Source organism: Mycteria americana, chromosome 2, assembly GCF_035582795.1.
Source record: "Mycteria americana isolate JAX WOST 10 ecotype Jacksonville Zoo and Gardens chromosome 2, USCA_MyAme_1.0, whole genome shotgun sequence".
NCBI classification, from domain to species: Eukaryota; Metazoa; Chordata; class Aves; order Ciconiiformes; family Ciconiidae; genus Mycteria; species Mycteria americana.
In genome coordinates this window covers 92,120,885-92,142,786 of record NC_134366.1, presented here as the reverse complement: position 1 = coordinate 92,142,786, position 21,902 = coordinate 92,120,885, and the positions used below count along the sequence as shown (strand labels likewise).

The 21,902-nt window shown below is 45.3% G+C and overlaps 1 protein-coding gene across 1 annotated transcript in view; it reads right to left on the bottom strand.

Moving 5' to 3' along the window:
* Nucleotides 1-21,902, bottom strand: part of MYO10 (myosin X) — a 172,657-nt gene that overhangs the window by 128,897 nt on the left and 21,858 nt on the right. The window contains exon 2 of the mRNA XM_075493997.1: nt 8,909-9,007. Coding sequence (XP_075350112.1) covers nt 8,909-9,007 — 99 coding nt within the window. The remainder of the gene's footprint in view (nt 1-8,908; nt 9,008-21,902) is intronic.

Sequence of the window (21,902 nt, the reverse complement as noted above, 5' to 3'; positions counted from 1 at the left end):
ATATTGCTCTTGATATAAAGCAGATAAAAGGCAAGCTGAATTAGTTCCTGAATCAGGGAAAAAAGTCTTCTGCTACAGATGTTGCTTCTTTTAGCATTATGAAATGTCTTTTTAAGATTTCTATGCTACAGCAATCAATATTTTTGAGAATTTAAGAGACCCAAACTAATGATTTTTCCAATTAGCAAGTGCTTAAAAAGTAAAAAAAGATGGCACATCAAAAAAAAAAAAATTGTTTGATTTATGAGCACTTCCACTTGAACCAGTGATCAAGTGTCATACTTCTAAGTAACATTTAGGGTTTTGAAGCAGCATTTCCATTACGGAAAACGCTTGCTGCGAGGCCCTACGGTTGCATTAAATCCCTACTAGGCACGGGGACGCTTTTGCGCATCGCGGTTGCGCTCCACTAAACGCTTCACAGGAGGGACGGGATGACGCAGCTCGGCGGGCTTGCAGGACACGTGTGGGCTTGCAGGACACGTGTGGGCTTGCAGGACACGGACGGCCTCTGCAGCCTCGCTTGCTTCACAAAAATCTCCTTCTAAAGAGCGCGGGACGGAGAAAGCACGGGCTAGCGGGGCACAGCCCTCCCTCCTCGCAGTCCCTGCCGGGGACAGGGCGAGCCTGGCCCGTGCCAGGCGGGGTGGCCCGTCTCCCCACGGACGCTCCCGGCTCCCGGCTCGCTTCCATCAGGAGCTGTGTTTACAGGCGCGTCAACAGCTGCTTGCCGCCAGAGTCGCTGAACTTTGACATCCCGCATAAAGATGTAAACGCTTCTCCACAGAAGATAAATCCCGAGTACTAAAAGGCACTCAGGATGACTTCTGGCACTCCCCAGTGCCAGCCCATCCCCCAAAGCCCAAATTCCCATACACATCCCTTAAAAACAACAGCAATAAAAAAAGACCCAAAACACAAAAAAACCCCAAGAAGCCTACACACAAACAGCCACAGCACCAAACTTTAAGTATACTAGAAATAATCAGGAGAATTACTACAAGTAAGCCAAATATAACTAACTGCAGAATAAAGTGAACTTTACAGTGTTTAGACAGATGGAATCCGATTTCCTGGTGTAAAGCCACTGAATTTGGCATTGCCCCGGACCCCCAAAGGCAGGGGAGCTGCTGCCCAAAACACGCACGAGCTACCCAACAGCCAGAATCGGTAGCCACTACTCTTCATAAGCACCATTAAATTAAAAAGGATGAAAGTCTTCATAAATAAAGTTTGCAGAAAGAGATGGATTCATTTAATGCTAAGAGCAGTCAAGACCAAAGCCCACTGCGTATATTTGTGTATTTTCTTAAGAGGCTGTATATACAAGGGAACACACAAAAGGCTTCTTTAAAATGCTCCCTTGTAAGGGTGTATTTCAAGGGTAATAGATGTTGGATTCAGGGAAATGTCCAAAAAAACACTGTTTGGAAATATTGTCGAGTCTTCACATGGAAGAGCTAGAAGTGAGTGTGACGCTTTTCAATGATAACTAAAAAAATCTCTGTCCAGAAGGATTTACTTCTCCGATGCCTGATCCTACGAACCAATGCCGCCAAACACAGCATTTACTGATAAACAGTCCTACTGACTTCAATAACTTAAGCCAAGTAACTTCAGTGGTGTTATTCATGCCCTGTGAATATGAACGGAAGACTCTTGTTTAAAAGGGCTCCTCACAGTAGCGAAGGCTAGCACAAGAGAGTCCCAAGCCAGGGTGAGAAAGGACACAAGGCAAAGAAAAAAGTACTTATGAGAAGTGCTTAACCATTGCCTGCAGGTTTGGGATTTTTTTTTTTTTCTTTTAAACCAAAAATGAGGAAAACATGAACTCTCCTGGTATAACCGCATGGTCACTTCAACGTAATCCTATTGCTAACTCAAAAATCAAACAAAAAGGAACCCCCCCAAACCAAGCAAAAAAGAAAAAACAAACCCCAAACCTCAAAGCCCAGGTCTAACTTTTCTGAATGAGGTCACGATGAGAAACTCTTGCAGCATTCAAACCGGGGGGGGGGGGGAGGGGGGGGGGGGGGGGGAAGGTGAAAACCTTCATGGAAAACATACTTGAGCTGTGTTTAACAAGGAACATCTGTAGCTTTCCCATTCTTGAGATACAGAAATGCCTCAGAAGAGCCACATTAAGCTAAACACACAGGAAAAAATACTTTTGTTGCTGACCAAACCATTTACAGGTGCCTCTGATTTGAAGCTAAGGATACTGAGCAGCACTCTGTTTGCTGACATAACACCATGCCATGAAGGACGTCTTTGTAAAGAAAGTTCACAGAAAGCTGGTTTAACTGACAAAGTCTTTACTGGTGAAATGCGACATCTGTTTTTAAAGAGCCTACATTTTTGGGATATTATTGCTCAGCTGCTTCTATTTATAACATATTTGATTTAAAAGTTCCTCTCAGTCAACTAAGCAAGTATGCAATTAAATATCCTGAAATTTCAGTATCAGATTCGGGACAGTTTGCAGCAATTGATTCAACTTTTACTTCTCCCTGGATGAGTTTCTTCAGAGCAGATTTCCCCTACACACACACACATTATGTCTTACTTTTATAGAAATTTTCCGTTGCAAGGGAATGGGCATTATTAAAACTGCGTGCTCCTAGGTGCTGTTCTGGAAGTCCCCAATGCTCAAAGGCTTAAACACAGTGCTACTTACACAAACCACCATGACTACATTAAAAAAAGGGGGGGGGGGGGGGGGGGAGAACACGCTGACTATACATTTATTGGCATTATTTTTACATATATTTGGATGTACAAATGCAAGAAAAAGTAGAGTCCTAATTAGGAGACAAGAAAGATGTTCTTGAAATTAATGCCACGCAACTCAAGACAGCCCTTCTGAAAGATTTCACTCCCGCCCCAAGGTTTTTCTATTTGTTATCTATGCTTTCACTGGGGACAGTTTCAAGTGTGTCTGTACAAGTCAAGAGCACAATGCAGTCCTCTTTCACGCAAGGGGTAAAGTTAGTATTTTATGTGAAATAAAGTAAAGTTCACACTCCTCAGAAAAGAAAAGGAGGTTAGGAAGAGGAAGAGGTTTCTTCTCAACAGAACCACTGATATCAAACATACTCAAGTAAGTCATTTCAAACAAAGCATACAGTGACAGCAGGGCTTTTAGCATTTTATTTAAACATTCACTTGAGTACTTTATAAGCTCACACAACTTCATTAAAAATTTATAGAATATGACGATGAGGAAACGTCTGCTTTACTGTAAATAAAACCCTTAAGGAAGAAATAATTTTAACCCTAAAAATAGAGGTAGCAAAAATACCCTCAAACATGAAAAAGATGCAGTAACTGTAATGTCATCTTCTATATATATATATGTCTATACACACAAGGAAAGATTAGGACTTATTTTTTAAGTCCAAGTATTCATAGACTGCACTGACATACTTTATATGTATATTCACAGACGTGGTGTTTCCAAAACATCAGGCACAGAGTCCTTCACCAGCTCTGTGTACACTAATGGAACAAAAACCAAACCAACCAACCCACCCACCCACCAACCAGCAAACGAGTACAGCATCTTCTCTCCTGGAAAGCATCTGGGAGGTGCTTATAAAGGGAAAAACATTTACAATATGAATTGTCTGCTCATCGCAGCTTCTCGAGTCATTGCAGACTCTTCATTTTGAAGGCTGGCCAGCCTGCAGAAGGCTTTCGAGAGGCACTCCAGAGCCAGCTGCAGCCCAATGCCATGAACGCGTGCCGAGAGCGATGTTAACACCTTTCATCTCCCACTCCTTTATCATGGGCCAGGGTGGTGAAACACAGCCCTGATGTACTCTTCCCCTCCCTGTATTTAATGAGGCTTTCATCTACCCCTGTACAGTGCCATGCTTTTCTTTTTTTCATAAAGAGTTTTAAGACTGTTTAATAGCTATTAGCTCAGGGAAACCCAAACATACAACCTCAAATTCTCTTTTTTAGTATACCATATGTATCAGATATTCCACACAGCCTACCAAATCAGCTAGTTTTACAACCATCTCACACAGAGGGTGACAACAGCAGAAGGCAGTACCACTATCTTCTTTAATGATAACTAATGGATTGCTTAACTGAAACATTCAGGCAACACAAGAATACTCAAGGAGCAATTATATCACCATGTGATTATCAAGAAGGGATTCAATACCTGATAGGCAACTTGTTAAAATATTGAAAGGTTATGGAGTATTCTTGCAAGAGTATTGGCATTGGGTAGGATTCCCTACAACCAACGCCCCTTCAGCATACAACCGTATGCTGCCGCAGTTTTTTGTGGCAAATTTATTTCCACCACTCAGAACAGAAGAGAAAGAAGAAATTAAGAAGTAATGGAATGTGCTACGATATTTCCATTATTCTGCAAACTGACGTTGGCAAAGACTTCAAGTCCAAACTCATAAAAGTAGCACCTGAGCACAACTCCAGCAAACATACCTTCCTAGTCCCACTGCCCCCTCAATTACATCTTGAGAAGTCATGCAAAATGCTCAGTGGAAAGGCGAGAAGTGCAGAGTCTAGTAGAAGCTACTGAATCAGAGAAGATGGATAACAATACTGTGCTTTGATAAGGTCCCAACACTTTCTTCAGTTTGTCATTACACTTGAACATGAGCTGCAGCTGTCAAAGGGGTCTGGGAATCAATACACCAGCCACGCTTCAAAAATCATCATCACCCCCCATTTCTGCAACCTCACCCCTTGCTTCCCCTGCCTTGTTCTTCAAAGTGATATACAGCATTGCAGGGATCACCAAGCTGTCAGAAGTAATTGTCAGGCATTAACGCAGTTCCATTTCATTCACTTGCAACCTTCTGCAGCCCGTAGGTAACCAAACAGCAAGGGCAGGATGGTCTAAAAGCACCTCAGGAAAAGCAACGGGAGGAAAAATATTAATTGGCCAATGTCAGATAGTACAGTCCCTTTACAAGCGAGGTGCACTCCTGAACACATAAGCCTTGAAAAGGATTAGTTATCAGATGCAGTGAATCGCTACTGTACCTTTGGCTGGGCAGCAGCCAGCTCAGACCCGCCGAGGAGACGAATGCCACGTCAAGGGTCTGAAGGCTGCTCCCTACGTCCTTCCTGTTTCGCACCACCTGCTTTTAACACAAGCAGGCCAAACCAAAGAAGGTTTGGTTTTTTGTTTTTTTTTTTCCAAGTGATGTTTATAGCACCAAGGTTTTCTAACGAAATGTAATCAGTCAGACTTGAGGCTTTTTCCATACTACCTGAAGTTTCAGCTTGCATTATGCACACCACGGAAAGGCAGCAACACCACACATAACACATGCACACAAGACCATTAGCAAGCAGCTTTTCCACTTGCGGATGCCAACATTAGCTCTGCCATCCTTTCTAAGGGCATCAAAGCAAGCTGTCCATTTTACAACAGCATCTGTGGTTCCCTTAAGTATAAGGGTTTCGCAGTTCAAAACACTTCTAAAAGTCACGTTCTTCACAGCTACGCGTCCAATTACAAAATCCTGTGAAAATTACAGGTAGCCCCTCCTATGAGCATGTGGGTCACGCCTACTAGGAGCTGGAGAGGGCTTATGCTTAAATGAAAGGCTTAATGCTGGACATTGCTGGAGCACATCTTAGTGTAACAACACACATGGCAGCCTTTCCTACTCTGCAACCCAAATGTAACGGTGATGCTTTAATATGATGGATCCTTCTTTTTTCAGCTTCAAAGAGCCAACAGAGGAGACAGTCTCAGCCTCTCCACTTCACTGGACCTCAAATTTCAGTAGGACAGGTCAAAATATGCAACCTCCCAAATCTGAGCAACACTAAATGCACAATTTAACATGCAACCCACAGAAACCACACCAGCACATAGATGGCCACCTTGTTTCTCTGTGAGGAGGTGGCCTTCTTGTTTCTCTTGCTCTCAGGCTAGTTTCGTGGATGTCTTTCCCCCATACCATGTGTGTCTGGGTCGCCAACCTAATATAACCAGTAACAGTGCAGGTGCAAAGGACCATAGAATGGGTTGGGTTGGAAGGGACCTTTAAAGGTCATCTAGTCCAACCCTCCTACAATAAGCAGGGACATCTTCAACTAGATCAGGTTGCTCAGAGCCCCGTCAAGCCTGACCTTGAATGTTTCCAGGATGGGGCACCTACCACCTCTCTGGGAAACCTGTTCCAGTGCTTCACCATCTTCACTGTAAAAAATTTATTCCTTATATCTAGTCTGAATCTACCCTCTTTCAGTTTAAAACCATTACCTCTTGTCCTGTCACCTACTAAACAGGCCCTACTAAAAAGTCTTTCCCCCTCTTTCCTATAGGTCCCCGTTAAGTACTGGAAGGCTGCTATAAGGTCTCCCTGCAGCCTTCTCTTCTCCAGCCTGAACAACCCCAACTCTCTCAGCCTGTCCTCATAGGAGAGGTGTTCCACTCCTCGGATCATTTTTGTGGCCCTCCTCCGGACCCACTCCAACAGCTCCATGTCTTTCCTGTGCTGAGGGCTCCAGAGCTGGACGCAGTACTCCAGGTGGGGTCTCACCAGAGCAGAGCAGAGGGGCAGAATCACCTCCCTCGACCTGCTGGCCACGCTGCTTTTGATGCAGCCCAGGATACGGTTGGCTTTCTGGGCTGCGAGCGCACATTGCTGGGTCATGTCCTGCTTTTCATCCATCAGTACCCCCAAGTCCTTCTCCACAGGGCTGCTCTCAATCCCTTCATCCCCCAGCCTGTATTGATACTGGGGGCTGACCCAACCCAGGTGCAGGACCTTGCACTTGGCCTTGCTGAACCTCATGAGGTTCACATGGGACCACTTCTCCAGCTTGTCCAGGTTCCTCTGGATGGCATCCCATCTCTCAGGCATGTCAACTGCACCATTCAGCTTGGTGTCGTCTGCAAACTTGCTGAGGGTGCACTCGATCCCACTGTCTGTGTCATCGATGAAGATATTAAACACTACTGGTCCCAGTATGGACCCCTGAGGGACACTACTTATCACTGACCTCCATCTGGACATTGAGCCGTTGACCACTACCCTCTGGATGTGACCATCCAACCAATTCCTCATCCACCAAACAGTCTACCCATCAAATCCATATCTCTCCAATTCAGAGAGAAGGATGTTGTGGGGGCCCATGTCAAAGACCTTACAGAAGTCCAGACAGATGACATTCATAGCTCTTCCCTTGTCCACTGATGTAGTCACTGCATCATAGAAAGCCACTAGGTTGGTCAGGCAGGACTTGCCTTTGGTGAAGCCACATTGGCTGTCTCGAATCACCTCCCTGTCCTCCACGTGCCTTAGCATAGCTTCTAGAAGGATGCAGGCATCGGCCCGAGAACCAACCATTGACGTTAGGAGGGCAGTGGATGGGCGTGGGAACACATCAGCTATTCAGGGAGGTTTGCTCCCTGACTACCCCATCAGATGCTGAGGACAGCAGTGACTTTCACCCACCTCTCTGCCTCCCCAGGGATGTAGAGCACAACTAAGTTCTGCCACCAGAGATGACCAGACACAGGTGCTTGGACATCACCTCTTCTCTGTCACCCCCGCTTCCTTTGCCACACGCCCAGGGACTCTGAAGAGAAGGAAGACACCGTTTTCTCTGCCTCAGACCCCGGTTGTTTTACCCCCATTTTCATCCCTCACTGTCAGGACAGCAGCAATTTAACCTCGAGTACGTTATATCTTGCCCATCAAAAAACACTCTGCAACTCTGTCTGGTTCCTTTCCTGCCTGGAGAAAGGCATGCGAGGAAAGTAAGTGTTCCCAGGCTCTGAAAGACATGCCTTTCCACCAAGCTTACCCAGAAAGGCATGAAGTGAAGGCAGCAAGAACAGGAAGCCTGTTTTCCAGTCTACCATGCTTTTCCCGGCCTCATTCACTATCTGAAGCTACCTTCATCTGGTGCAAATAACTAAGAAAAGGAAGCAAAACTGAGGGAACAAACATCCTCCAAAAGTCAAAGGGAGTGTCCTCCGGAGGTTGATGACTGTTTATATCCGACTCAACCTAAAACTGAAGTTTCTTCAGGGAAGCTGCAGGAAGCTAGGTCTGGATAAACCGTGGCCTAATGGAGAGCAGAATAAATAGATACATAAAAAGTAAGTGCGTGAGAAAGCAGAGCACTTCCAAGCTGTCAGCAACTGGCAGGGCTAGTTCTGCCTTCTTCTGGGGATAAAAAGGAAAATTATTAAAAAAAAAAAAAAAAAAAAAAAAAAGAGGGGGGAACAAGCTCCACACCAGCTTCCTTCACCAGCTGGCAGCCAGACACGCAGGCACGCACTGCCCGAGACGGCCGAGGTAACCCGGGGAGATGCTGCAACCCATCGACCCATCTCCATCCCTGCAGGCAGGCAGGAGCCAGGAGCATTTGACAGCCAGGAAGCAGTTAAAATTCTAAAATAATCCCAAAAACCCAAACCAACCAAACAAAAAGGCAACGAGAGGGGAGTAACAGTCCGCTTCCTTCACAATCCTCTTGCGACGGGAGCTGGTGGAGCTGCCCCGGTTCTGCTCCAGGAGGCACGCCTTGCTGCGGCCACTGAATCGGCGACACGCCACTGCCGCGGTGCCGCGTGCCAGCCCCGCTGTTACTGTGAGGGAATACAGCCACGGAGAGGCCACCTACCTCCAGTAAGCTACATAACCACTGACCTCTGTGGAACAAGGCGCTCACACCTGAAGCGTTGCTTCAGCTATGTCAGGCACCATCATAGCAACTGACCAGACAGGCAATGGAAAGAGCTATTAAAACCGAAGTTGTGCATTCAGGTCATACAAAATGAATATTTTATTCATAAACCTTAGGCTTTTAGTTTCCCCTATGCCCTTCCCCCAAGGAGAACAGCTTCTTTTCCACAGAGTGACAAAAGGGAGAAAACACAGAGGAGCGATGCCCATACCTGACCATAGTCTGTCCTGAATACGACGACTCCTTCCGCACAGGAATGAACAGTACTGGGATAATGCTGATTATTTTCTCGCAGCCAGACCCGAGACCCCTACAATAAACAAAACAGAGTTATAGACGGCATAACTGAAAACTGAAAAGAGAAATTCACCCAATATTTTTCTCTGGAAATTCTTATCAAGTAAAAGGAGAGAAAGCAAAAAAAGGAGAGAGCAAAATCCAAATAAGCAAGTGAAAGAAATAAAATAAACTCTCAGCAAGGATTTGTTGGTTTGTTGGAACAGTAAACACAGAACTACACCAAAGTGCCTTTTTTTTTTTTTTTTTTTGAAGTTCCTAAACACCGGCAAGAGCAGCTGGAGCCAATTCTCTGAGTCATGTGCCTCATGTTAGCACACGCAAAATTACAAAGCAGTGTTTGAATTTACACACAGTTTAAAAGATCCTCCTCAAAGCCGGCTGGCTCCCTACCTGTTTATTTTCAACCTCTGTTAGGCACTCACAGCACTTCCCGCCTATCATCTTTCACCTTTTTTCTAAACCACTTTGCCCTTTATACGGTCCTCCTCTTTTGGCTGCACAACAACGCAGAGGATTAAAAAAAAACCAAACCTTCTAGCAAGCAAAGTTAGAAAGAAATGACATTTGCAAGGCAACAGAGACACTACCAGTGAGACATCTAAGTCAGTCTAGTAAGACAATAAGACAGGGTAGGCGCAGGCTATTTTAATTTTCACCTGGCTGGTAGATCCAGCATCAAGAAAACAGAAATATCCAGCACTGAGAAGACGGGAGGAGGATGTAGGAGGAGGAAGCACAGCTGATGCTGCAGCTGCAGCAAACGCCATCCCAGTAAGGATACCCACTCCAGTTGCTCCAGCGTAGGAGGCGGCTGCAGCTGGCATGAAAACATTGAGCAGCAGCAGCCCATGGTCTGACCTCCAACCCAAACTATACTCCTGTTCTCTACCAACGGACAGCAGGCTCCATATCAGAAAGACAGTATTTTAGTGGTATTTAGAGAATAGACTTTTTTTTTTTCAGCGGAAGAGTCAAATTCTCTCCTAAAGAAAAAGTAAAGGGATGGTAGAAAAGGGCTGGGATATACCCTGATAATCATAAGGTTGTGACTTTGGGTGTACGATCACTGAAAAAAACAATTCAGATAATTAATTTTGCATGCTAGCATCCAAAGATTGTCCTTGCCTGATTTCAACACACAGAAACTAGACTTATGGCCTTGCTAAAGGTGGCAGGGTGCAGGGTCCTGATTAGCAATCACAACAAATACAGATTTTTATTTCTGTGATGTATTTAAGGCGAGTGGTCCGTGAATCTACCACAGACTTCAGCCACAGTATGAGTTGCATACACTTTAGATAACGTTGAATAAACATTATTCTTGTTTCTATGATGGGAGAACAGCAGCACTGAGACACAAAATAGTGCTCACAGAGAATGTAAAAACTCTTGCTGCTTGGTTTCTCTGAATGCTAAGTGGTCAGCTGCACACAGAGGACCACGTAAGAGCATCCCTTATTTTTTTCCCCTCCATCTTTTGACAAACTGCTTTCCATTTTAAATGCTGCAAATGCCTGCAGAGCTCTTTGCCCTTTTACCTCCGAAACCTCGAGCCAGATGGTTTCCAGGTTTACAGCAAGTCCGAGGCAGTTCAAACACAGGGTATGCCGACTCAAACGCGCAGGGTGAGGGCAGAGAGGAGTGGGAAGGAGGGCACCAGCACCCACGGTGGGTAGGGGGAAGCAGGGGCCTGGGAAACAGCGGGGAGAGGACTCCCCAGAAGTGGTAAAAGCAATAGAGAGGACTTGAACATTTAATTCAAAATCCAGTGATAGCAGTGGGAAGACTTCCACCCGTTCCCTTGGGTCTGCATCGGATTTTGGCCATCAGAAAACCCAGGGCACCACTGTGTTTTTCATCTTCTCGAGCAGCACGGATACCCGCACGCCGACAGGTCCGAGGGCACGAACACCCTGTGCTTTCCAGAGAGAGGAAGGCTGACGTGAGGGCGTTGCTCTTGGACTTCCTCTGGTACCTCCCCACCAGAGCCAGCAAACAGAAATACCCTGTGTCCCTTAAGTACAGGCGCAGAAGCGATGACAACTTTGAAGGCGACATCCTCGGTATTAAGGAGTATCTACCACAACCGCCGGGGTGGGAGACAAAGGGCTCTTTCACGTTAATGCAGTTGCTACCATCAGCCCACTGTCCCCAAGAGCTCTGAGAGTGAAAACTTGAGGCTTGCGGCTGCCCGTTGGCCCCGGCAGTGCAGTGCAATGCAGGGCTCAGCCGCAGCTGCCGCCACCCCACTTAGTCTACCACGGTGTGGGTCTAAAGCCCATAAGGCACAAGTGCATGGCACCGCATAAGAGAGCTCACGTACCCATGCTGTATCATGCAATGCACTCAGAGCAAGGTGAGCTGAGTCTTTTGCCTCGGATTCCTCTATGTCCTCAGCCACCTCACTTGACCTGTGCATCACAGAAGGCTGAGGTTGGAAGGGACCTCTGGAGGGCATCTAGTCCAACCCTCCTGCTCAAGCAGGGTCACCTAGAGCTGGCTGCCCAGGATCGTGTCCATATAGCTGTTGAATATCCCCAAGGATGAGCAACTCCACAACCTCTCTGGGCAACCTGGCCCAGTACTCAGTCACCCTCACAGTAAAAAAAGTGTTTCCTGATGTTCAGGGGGAACCTCCTGTGTTTCAGTTTGTGCCCATTGCCCCTTGTCCTGTCACTGGGCACCACTGAGAAGAGCCTGGCTCCCTCCTCTTTGCACTTTCCCTCCAAGTATTTATATACATTGATGAGATCCACCCTGAGCTTCTCCAAGCTGAACAGTCCCAGCTCTCTCAGCCTTTCCTCACAGGAGAGATGCTCCAGTCCCTTCATCATCTTCATGGTCCTTCGTTGGACCCTATCCAGTATGTCTATGTCCCTCCTGTACTGGGGAGCCCACAACTGGACACAGCATTCCAGGTGTGGCCTCGCCAGTGCTGGGTAGAGCAGAAGGATCACCTCCCTTGACCTGCTGGCAACACTCCTAATGCATCCAACAGAAATACCAACAGAAACCTCATGAGATGCAATACTCTTGAGTCAATGTAGGACACTAGAAGAAAGAATTGTCAGCCCACGAAACAACCTCATTCAGTCTGACAATTGCTGCTTCATGTTTGAATTTTTTTTTTTAATTAGTGGAATCATTCTGGCATAAAACAGAATAACTACAAGGTTGTCCAGCTTGTAGCAAATTTTTACTTCACTGGGCTTTTCTGCCTCGACCTAATAACACCACAGGAGCAAGGCATAGCAAAGCTTCCCCCCACCCGCTAAATAGCCACAGTTTTGTTCACAAATTGTAATTGGTTTAATGAAGGTGGCTACTGACACCACCAAGAGCTGGAGACCTGATGGCTTGAGAGGTGAAGGTATGCACTACAGTCACCAAGCAGCAAAGGGAATTCAGCCCCAGACTTCCCACCACCCAGAGAAATGCTTTCGCCAGCCTGCTGCTGGGCATTAAGTGTCTGTACCGGTCAGTCTCCACCTCCTCCTCCTAGACGAATTCGATCCATCTAAATGCACACATAAACAGCAAAAAAACCTATTTGTCAAAATGCAGTCAAGTTCTTCAAGCGCTTCAGGACAACCAAACCCCTGTTGTTCTGCTGGTTTATTATTTGCCAAATCCCCGAGCTCGACTAACATGAAGTTTATGCTTTCAAGGGCAATGAAAAGCTTATAAACATTAAGCCGCAACAAAATTTGCCAAAACCTCAGCATTCAAAATAGCCTCTCACAAGGAGGAGAATGTTTTCCATCTTGAAATTAAATAATTAATCCTGAATTTTTTTTCTCTGGCTATGAAGGGGAAAGAAAGGGGCCTGCACAGAAGCGTTCACTCGGTTGGACTAGTCCTAAAATAAGCTTTTTAAAGCTAGTAGGAAAGGGTTTGATTTAAACAAATGTACATTGTTAGGGGTCAATAGCTGCTATTCAGGGGAGGCTGGAACAATGCAGTCCACAAAGCCCGAGGCATCTGAAATGCAAATACAACGTGTTCCCTGGCAAGGTAGCTCAACAATACGGTATCTGTCCATGGGCTGGGTGCGCTGCAAGGCCTTCCCGTCTGGGGGAGGGAAAAAACAAAACAGTCTTGGCAAAAGACACCTCACAAGCTATGCAAGTTACAGCCACCTCCTGTGCCCAGCTAGCTCTGCAGCTGGGCTGCCGTCCCTCTGCGATGCGTTCGCTGTGCGCAAGTGACGGTTTCGAGGACAAAATCTTCACTAGCGGTTAATGCATGGGCAAGACTTGTCATGGAGGACCCGCCTGAGGAGGACTCCACTCAACACACGTTATATTGATCTGAACCTGTTTTGGGGGGAGAAGCCTGGTAACTTGGGTTACTCCAGAGCTCCCTGACACGCTGCCCTTCTGCGGTAAGGGGGCAGACAAAGCCACGGAGCGCCTACTAAAACCCAATGGTTTTTATTTCCATGAAGCGAGGTTGTAAAAATACTTGGAATAGCATTTGCAGAAGAAGGGTCATATGCCATCATTTTCACAGCAAATAAATTTCGCCCAACTGCAAAAGGGAAAGGAAATAGGTTTGCAAATCTCACAGCTGTAAGACCACCTGGAGAAGTCCCTAGTCCTTCTACCTCACAGATTTTGCTGCTGAAAATGCAAACACTACCTCTTACCTTCCTCTGTATTCTGTTTTTGGACGTGATAAAAATCCATTCTTTTTTATTTTCCATTGGACATATGTGCTGGAAATCACAAAATTAGCTAAGAACTTTATCTCAACTAAGTAAAATGGTGGAGCATTTGTTGCAAAACTGTAACTAACAAGCTAGATTTTGTATGCATACCGGTTGTATGCTGAATAAAATAACTGTCTGCACATTGATTACATTTTTATATATATAGTATATATCTCTATATATGAAAAAGAAGACATTGTATAATAACTGTGTTCTCATCCAAGTGAAAATGCTACTCATTCACATTACAATGTAAAATCCAGCTGACTCCTCAATGCAGTTGATTCAAAGCAGTTAAAATTGCTTTAAATTAAGGGCAATGAACATAGGTTATGCTGCATCTGCATTCAAAAAGCATTTTGCTATTAGGGCTTGGCAAAACAAAAGGAACAATAGTCAATATGTATTTAGAGAACCTTTTGTTTATGCACCTGAGTAGCTTGGCTCCAAATACAAAGTTTGAGAGACAGGAAGAGATGTTATTAACTAGGTCAAGCGGGACATAGCTTTTCAATGCAAAAGATAACCAAAACCACATTTATCTTCATTCCTCCTCTTTACTAATTCACACACTGATGACAAACAAGGAGGGCCACAGCAAGAAAGAAGCTATCCAGAAAAAAATACAACTTTGCTAATTCCATACTAATGAACAGTTTTGCTTCTGAAAACTTACTCTTCATTGTTAGCTTAGGACTACCCAAAACACTTCAGTTTAGGTACCCAAAAACCTTAACATGCCAAGTGCATGCCTGGCCAGGCTCCTCATTGGCAAATTCATGAAGTTCGCTGGAAGCCGGATATCCCTCACCGACTTCAACCCAAAAATGAAGTGTTCAGCCTCTTAAGCAGAAGACCAAACCTGTTCTTCCATACCTAAGTCCAGGGAAACAAACAAGTGGCAATGGCCATTTGTCTGACATGTTACTCTGTAATTCAGAGTACTGATCTAGATCTCCTCCTTTGCAGTGCCCGGCGTCCCCGGTGCAGCTTTCCTGCGCTCCATGACAAAAGGCTTCCACAACAGCCGGACGTCAGCGGTGGCTGAATCCGAAAACTACTACAAAAGTCTGTGTGCACTACCGCCATACAACATACAAAAGGGAAATAAACTAATACTCCAGAAATCACTCCAAGATGGGCTAAAAATCACTCCAGTCGTGGGCTGTGTTTCTCTCCAGCCAGCCTGCCTCCCCTCTGCCAATAGTCGGGAACCAGCAGTTTTCATCCGGGGATGGTGGGGTGGGAAGGGATGGACAGAGTTATGGAGAAGGACTAATTGAACCCTCAGTCTCTGTAGATAGTGACAGAAAGTACAGCTTTGAAAAGTATTTGAGCATGTAATCTACATTTCAGTACCTTAAACTCAACTTCATGAACTGACTACACACTTAAATCTAGGCACACTTAATCCAGCTGAATAGGGTAAAATTCGTTTTCAAAACACTTACAGCGCTAATCACAATTTCCTCCGAGAGCGCAGGAGTCAACTACTAACACCTTTCTCTCAGCAAATTTAGTTCTGCCTCCTGAACAATACCGCTTTGCTTTACTGTTTTAACGCAGAACAAAGCCGTGAAGATGTTTCCATGGGATATAAGGTCAGTTTAGGGTTTCCTGCAGAACAAAATCTCCTTGAAAACGAGATGTTTCTGTTGCCTGTCCATCCCCCACACCAGATCAAAGCAGCACCTCTCCTGCTCCTGAGGTCTGCGCAACAGCTGCCGATTAACCTTGAACAGGCTCCATCTCCTCCTGTTTCAGTAACTGGAGATAGCGCAGCGCCGACGATGCCAATACCACTTTGAAAAACAAGAAACTGCATTAAAACAGATATTATTACAATTACTGACTTGGGAGGGAACCGGAATAAATTTGTACTTTCCCCAGCCCTTTGAAAGCACCAGTACTTCTTACAAGACCATCGCTTCATATAATACGGCCTTTTTATTTTTTTTTTAATTAAAAAACCCAAACAAACCCAAAACATTTTGTCTTCCAGTTATTCCCAACACAAACCGCACACAGAGATTACCCTCTATATGTGCAGGTGGATGAGCACGCTCCTCCCCGCCTTCTGTTGCTGAGTGTGAAGACACACATTGCTAACAGACCTCGCTCAAAAGCCAAAAAGCAATTGCACTTTGCTAGAGCTCTGAAGACGTGGTTGCCAGCTCCTGTGGACGATGAGGTTTCCACACCGCTCGGAATATCCACACTGCTTATCACACCCTCAAAATCAGATCTAGCAACAAGATGCCATCAAGTCTTTTCGGGAGAGTTACCAGTATTGCTACAGTCTGAATTATGACTTTCATGAAAAAGATTCAAGCATTACCTTTACATTTTGACAAGTTTTGTCAAATAGCTTTTTTGCTTTCGAGACTGCCCAACCTACATGATGGCATCATGGCTGGAAACACACGACAACACAGGAATTTGGAAAGCCCATTATCAGTTGCAGTCAAGTTTGACAGGCTGTTACGGGACAACAGCTCTTTAGCTGTTTAGGTAAAGAAATAACAGTTTCTGGGCAGTCAAGTCAATGGCATCTCTTATTTATTCCAAAATTAAAAATCAGCGCTCAAAGTACTACTTGGCAATTGACCGTGATTAAAACTGCAAAAACGAGAAAATCAGGGAAGCAGGAAAAGTGTATAGCAACTTTCCTCTATTTACCGGATCCGCAGTCTCAGGTCCCGCTGTTCATCACCATCAGCGGGTATCACAGCCTCGCCGCCACCACTCTCCCCCCCACACCTCAGCTTTGGGCAGGGGGGAATTGTAATCTGTTAAAACTCAGTAAGGGAGATAAGTAATTCAAAAAGACAACACGTGGGTGAGGAGAAGGGAGAGGGGGCAGTTACTGATGACAGCAGGGAGATGTAAGGAACACAGGGGAAAAGAGCTTGGGGCCCACTGTACACCTTTCCATCACCATCTGTGTTGGGACGGGGGGTAGCAGCAGCCAGGCAAATGACAGACCTCCTGGTACATTCATGGTCATCTTGAAAGTACCATGTAATTCTTTCCCCTTACTTGAATTTCTAAAGAGGAATAGACAATATCCTGACAAAAACCTTAAAACTTACCCTAAGAACCAAACAAGCCCTAACTCTGCCTTCATAGATTTCAATAGGAGTTGCAGTTCTCTCTTTGATGACAGCACAGTTTTGCCAAGCACTCATATTTTTCCAAAACCACATTTTTTTACTAATTAGTCATGACTACAAATGTAAAAAAACCCCAACAAACAAAAAAACCCACACAAACCCACAAAAAACCCAAAACTTCGTTTCCTTAAAACCCACTGAATTGAACCAATCTGTACACATGCACACACCCCAATTCTTCATCCATAGGAATTGAGATGTTTTAACCTCAACAGGTATTTTAAGAAAGACAGAACCAAGGAAGGACAGTGCACATAAAAGCAGCAGGGGAAGAGAGACTCTCCTCTAAAAACCGTTCACCAAAGCCTACAGCAATATATCAAGAGTAGTTACCCCAGCACGACTGCCCAAACAAGCCAATTTAAATCACCACTAGCTTCTGCTAACATAAACTTTTCCATATTGTCTAGTAAGTTGTTAACACTGCTGTGCAGCTCTATCACTGACTCAGGGACAAGAGGACAGCCTGCCAAAATGCCTGTAGCTCATCCACCATGCTCAGTTCTACTTGGCAGTCCCCAACCCAAAAGCTACCAGCTTGGCAACTTTTTGCTTATGCTACGTGACAAACTTATAAACTCACATCAAGGTGGAGAAGGATTTCTAAATCCACATGTGTGAAGCCATGCTGGCACCCTCTTCTCATTCCCTCCTTCAGCTACCCTCTTGGGACTGGTTTCTCAAAGACCAATGAGGCAAAGTGATGGTAGAAACATCTTCTTCTTCGCTACCCTCTTCACTGGGGCTCAGCCACACGACACTGCTCTTCTTAAGAAACTTTGCCCTTAAAACCTCCCAGGTATCAAATTCATCATCTGCTACAGGTTGCTAAGCGTCTCGAAACCATTCTTCACGAGTGTTGTAAAACACCCTAGCATTTTCTTCCACCTTCCTCTTGCCTCTGCTGCCTGAGCAGGATGCAAAGCAAAGGCCGTGGGAGCTGACTCACGAGCACCAGCCACGTGGTACAGGAGACCAACCACTCTGAAACAAGGTTTAGTTTGAGACTGAACTTGAAAGATGTTTCTCATTCACCGTCTGCAAAGCCCACGGAGTCTTGCTTGCAACATGGGAACTCCTGCTTGCAAAGACATATGTTCAGTCTCATTCCAAATCATTTTGTTTAGTAGGAACATCTTTAATTTCAATACTTCAAAGCTGATTAAGTGAAAAAAAAAAAAAAACAAAACCAAAACCATTCCTTTGACAGATGTGTCCTGAAGAGAGGCATTTACCACTTATTTTCATGACATGGATCTATTAGGCTCATCAGTCAAGGAACTGTTCAGTTCTTAACATTGTTCTACATGTACCTGGACATTGACTTTTTAAAAGAAAATCTAGTATGAAACCACCGTATAGTACTAGTTTTTCCACAGATACTAGTTGTGCTACACAAGGATGGATATATACCTTGTCTAGAGGGACATTATACTGGTTCAGCCTGATCTGAATCTGCAAAGCAGATAAAATTTCTGATCAAGATACATTTTCCACCATTGACGGCTCTTTGCCAGCCATCTGATTTTATTCTGGTAGTATTTATCAAAGCCTTCTTGCGTCAAGAAGCATCATCGATAAAATGCCAGTGTTGCACCGGAAAGCACACAGGAGGAATTGAATTTAGCAAGGCAAGGACTATTCCCGGTTTCTAGGAAGCTCAGTGTTGTCTTTTTCTTTTTTTTCTTTCCCCCCTCATGCCAAACAAGCAGGCACTTCCAAGAAAACTTACCTTTAGTCAAGTGGGGATTCTTGTGTGAAAAAGATAATCCATATTAAACAGGAGACTGTGCAAGGTAACAAGCATAGTTAAAAATTACTCCCAAGAATAATACTACAGCTTTCACTTTGCAAGTTACTGGCATCAAAGTACAAAAGGTTCCGCTTTAGCTCTTACTTCCATATTGTTAAATTTCATGATCCTTTTACAGGTCTGACAATATTAGAGGGATTTTTTTGTTTTTTGTTTATGTCTCCCTGCAACTCGAAAATATCAGTTTACACATGAATCATTTTCCTGGGTTAGAGTAGGTATGGGCAAGAAGGGAAAATATTTCCAGCCTCAATTGTTGCAGAAAACAGCTGTAAGATCAGAGCCTGAAGACAAAAACAAACCAACCCACCCAGCCCACACTCTTTGAAAGTGTTTTATTTTTCTTTTTTTCCCCCTCCTCTTCCAAGCTCCGTATTAGTTTGAAATTAAAACTCAGGATTTTGGAGAGACACAGTTCACACTTTGGTGCCATAAGAATTAGCAGGACTGTATTCTAAGACTAAGAAAGTAAGTGTGAAAAGGAGGGAGAAAAGAGTATAATGGACCAGTCAGCCCACAGTTCTTTCATTCATTTATTTCACTAATAGAAACATTGATTATTGAAAATAGGAGAATTTTAAATATAAGGTCGTAACTTCTTTTCCTAAGTTGTATTGATCCCCTCACATTGAATTTACAATAGATGATTCAGCAGGCTTCATTTCTCTTTGCAGCTTCGCCTTCACAATATGATCACTACATATCTCTACTTCACCACAGGAACACAAGTATTTAAAGCATGTAATTGCACTGAATTGTTTCTTTACATTGCTAGTTCATGCTTCAAGGCTTTTTGTTTGGTTTTTTTGCTTGGTTTTGGGGTTTTTTTGGGTTTTTTTGGTTTTGTCATTTTGTTAAATCAATCTCATTTGGCAAGCTACAGGACGTTTGCCCTACAAACACCAGAACCCTTTCCTAACTTTGCCCAGCTACCATGTCCTACAGATGTCAACAGGACCCTGCATATGGGTAAACATCTGTAGAATAAGGACCTACTGTGGTTAATACCTAATGGAATACAGAAACCAGGAGGAACAGACGAGAAACTGGAGAGCTGGCAGATTAGGATGTGCTGTTGGACCTGTTCAGTAGCATTTCCAACACCCGTTTCAGCCTTGGCTTTCTAAAGGCCCATCCAGCTGGTCTGACCCCACGCCGAGGAACAAATCCCAGTTACGCTTTGACCACAAGCAGTTGACAGGTTTGGGCTGCTCCAAGCTTAGCAGGCAGAGCTCAGGTCCTTCGTTCCCACAAGCCACAGCGATTCACCCAGCAGCTTTCACCAACAGCACCCACTCGACCCTGTTCGTATGCCCTCTCATAAATCAGGGGCAAGGTCCTGAATCCAGGAGAAGCACCTCTTCGCCACACCAGCTCCAACAGCAGAGACAGCTCCACAGCCCAGCTCAAAGGCAGGAACAGGAGCCCAGAGAAGCTCAGTGAAGAATAAACACGCGCCATGTCTACGCCTAGCCAGGAAAACGCGGTTTTGTGGCCTGCAACGAGGGACTGCAGCAGCTGGGTAGCAGCAGCGCTGAGGCCGATTTGGGAAGCTCGGGCAGACGTTATCAGACCTGCGGCATCGCAAAGAACAAGTCCAACATGGCTTATGAAACAATTCGAGGTGGTGGGGAACCAGTACTACATACCCAGGACCTAACCATCCTTAAAAATTAATTAAATAAAAATTAATTAATCCTAAAAATCCAGGACGTAAGCAATTTGCCTGGGGGAAGCACACCCCTCTACATCCGAAGCCCACCTGTGGTGCCTGGCTTTTACAAGCAGGTTCGGAAGATGGGATGATCCTTTGCCAGAGCAACGCACGGACGTCCCGACAAACGGCGGGCAGCACGGCACCCGTCTGTGCTCTCCCTCCTTGCCCTCCGCGGCCCGGGCGAGCGCAGAACAGGCCAATCCTGCCACTGAAGTCCTGAGTTGCAAGGCCAGCGTTAGCAACTTCCCACACTAATTTGTACTCTGCAAACCACAATAATCACCGAGCAACTCCCAGCTGCCCGTCTGGAGATCACCTGATGAAAACACAACCGATTAAGCAAAATGTCACGGCACGCTTTATCATTAAAGGGCAGAGCGCCGGCTGGTCGCCGCGCGCCTGCGGCAGCAGGGCCGGCAGGCGCAGCCGATGCGCAGGGGCGCGGGGGGGCAGAGGCACGCTGCTGCGCCCGGCGAGCGTCGGCCGAGCTCAGCCTCGCTCCTCACGCGACACGTGCGGGGCCGGCCTCACGGCGGGCACCCCGACAGCGCTCGGAGCAGGGAGGACACGCAGTCCAGACAACACCCCCAAAGAAGGGAAAGATTCTGTAACTCTGAAGGACATTTGCACTTTTTATGGCACGAGGTATCCGAAGCCTTTTGCCCTCCAACTTCCCGCAGCTCACTGCCTTGCATACAGCAACAAAATGCATGTCCTAAAAACAAAAGCGAGCAGGCAACAGTATTTTAATTAAATCCTAGCAGCATATTAAAGCACTCACAACCCACTAAGTAACAGGCATGATCGTTCCACACAGAAAGGGGCAAGCAAGTTTGCTGGAGAGCTATGGGAGCTTCAACCAACGGGACAGCAGTAAGCACCCAAAGAAAAGAGTAGTCAGGGTACACACTGTTTAAATAGATATTATCTATTTTCAGAAGGGGGGGGAGTGGGAAAAGAGTCGAAGCGTGACCCTCAGTTAGACTCCCTAGCAGACCTGTAAAGAGGCCCACAGATCTACACAGACAGAAAAAAAAGAGTTTATTCCACTTTCCATTTATTTTAGAATTAATTTGCATTCACAGCAGTTGAGAAAATAACACTAACAGGACCCTGTGGAATTACTGCACCTGTCTACGACCCTGAAGAGGTGTCCTTTCTTCCACTTTCCCAAGTCCTCTTTTCATCTGCCCTACCTACCCCCATCAATAGTCCGGGATGCCTGGGAGGAACCAACCCCTGAGACTTTGGTGGACACTTCTCTTGGGTCTGGAGCAGGCAGGAGGACTGGCTGCCAGGTCTTCCCATCTCCTCCTTCTCCAGTGATTACCTCCTTCTCCTTCCCAGGTCAGAAACTCAAGAAAGACTCCCAGCAAATTTTAACACTCAGCCATGAACTGAGATGTAAAACACAGAAGATCTGATCGCTGTTGTATTTCAATGTAAAAGGACCTCCCTGCCCCCTTGAAATATGAAGACAATATACCAAAC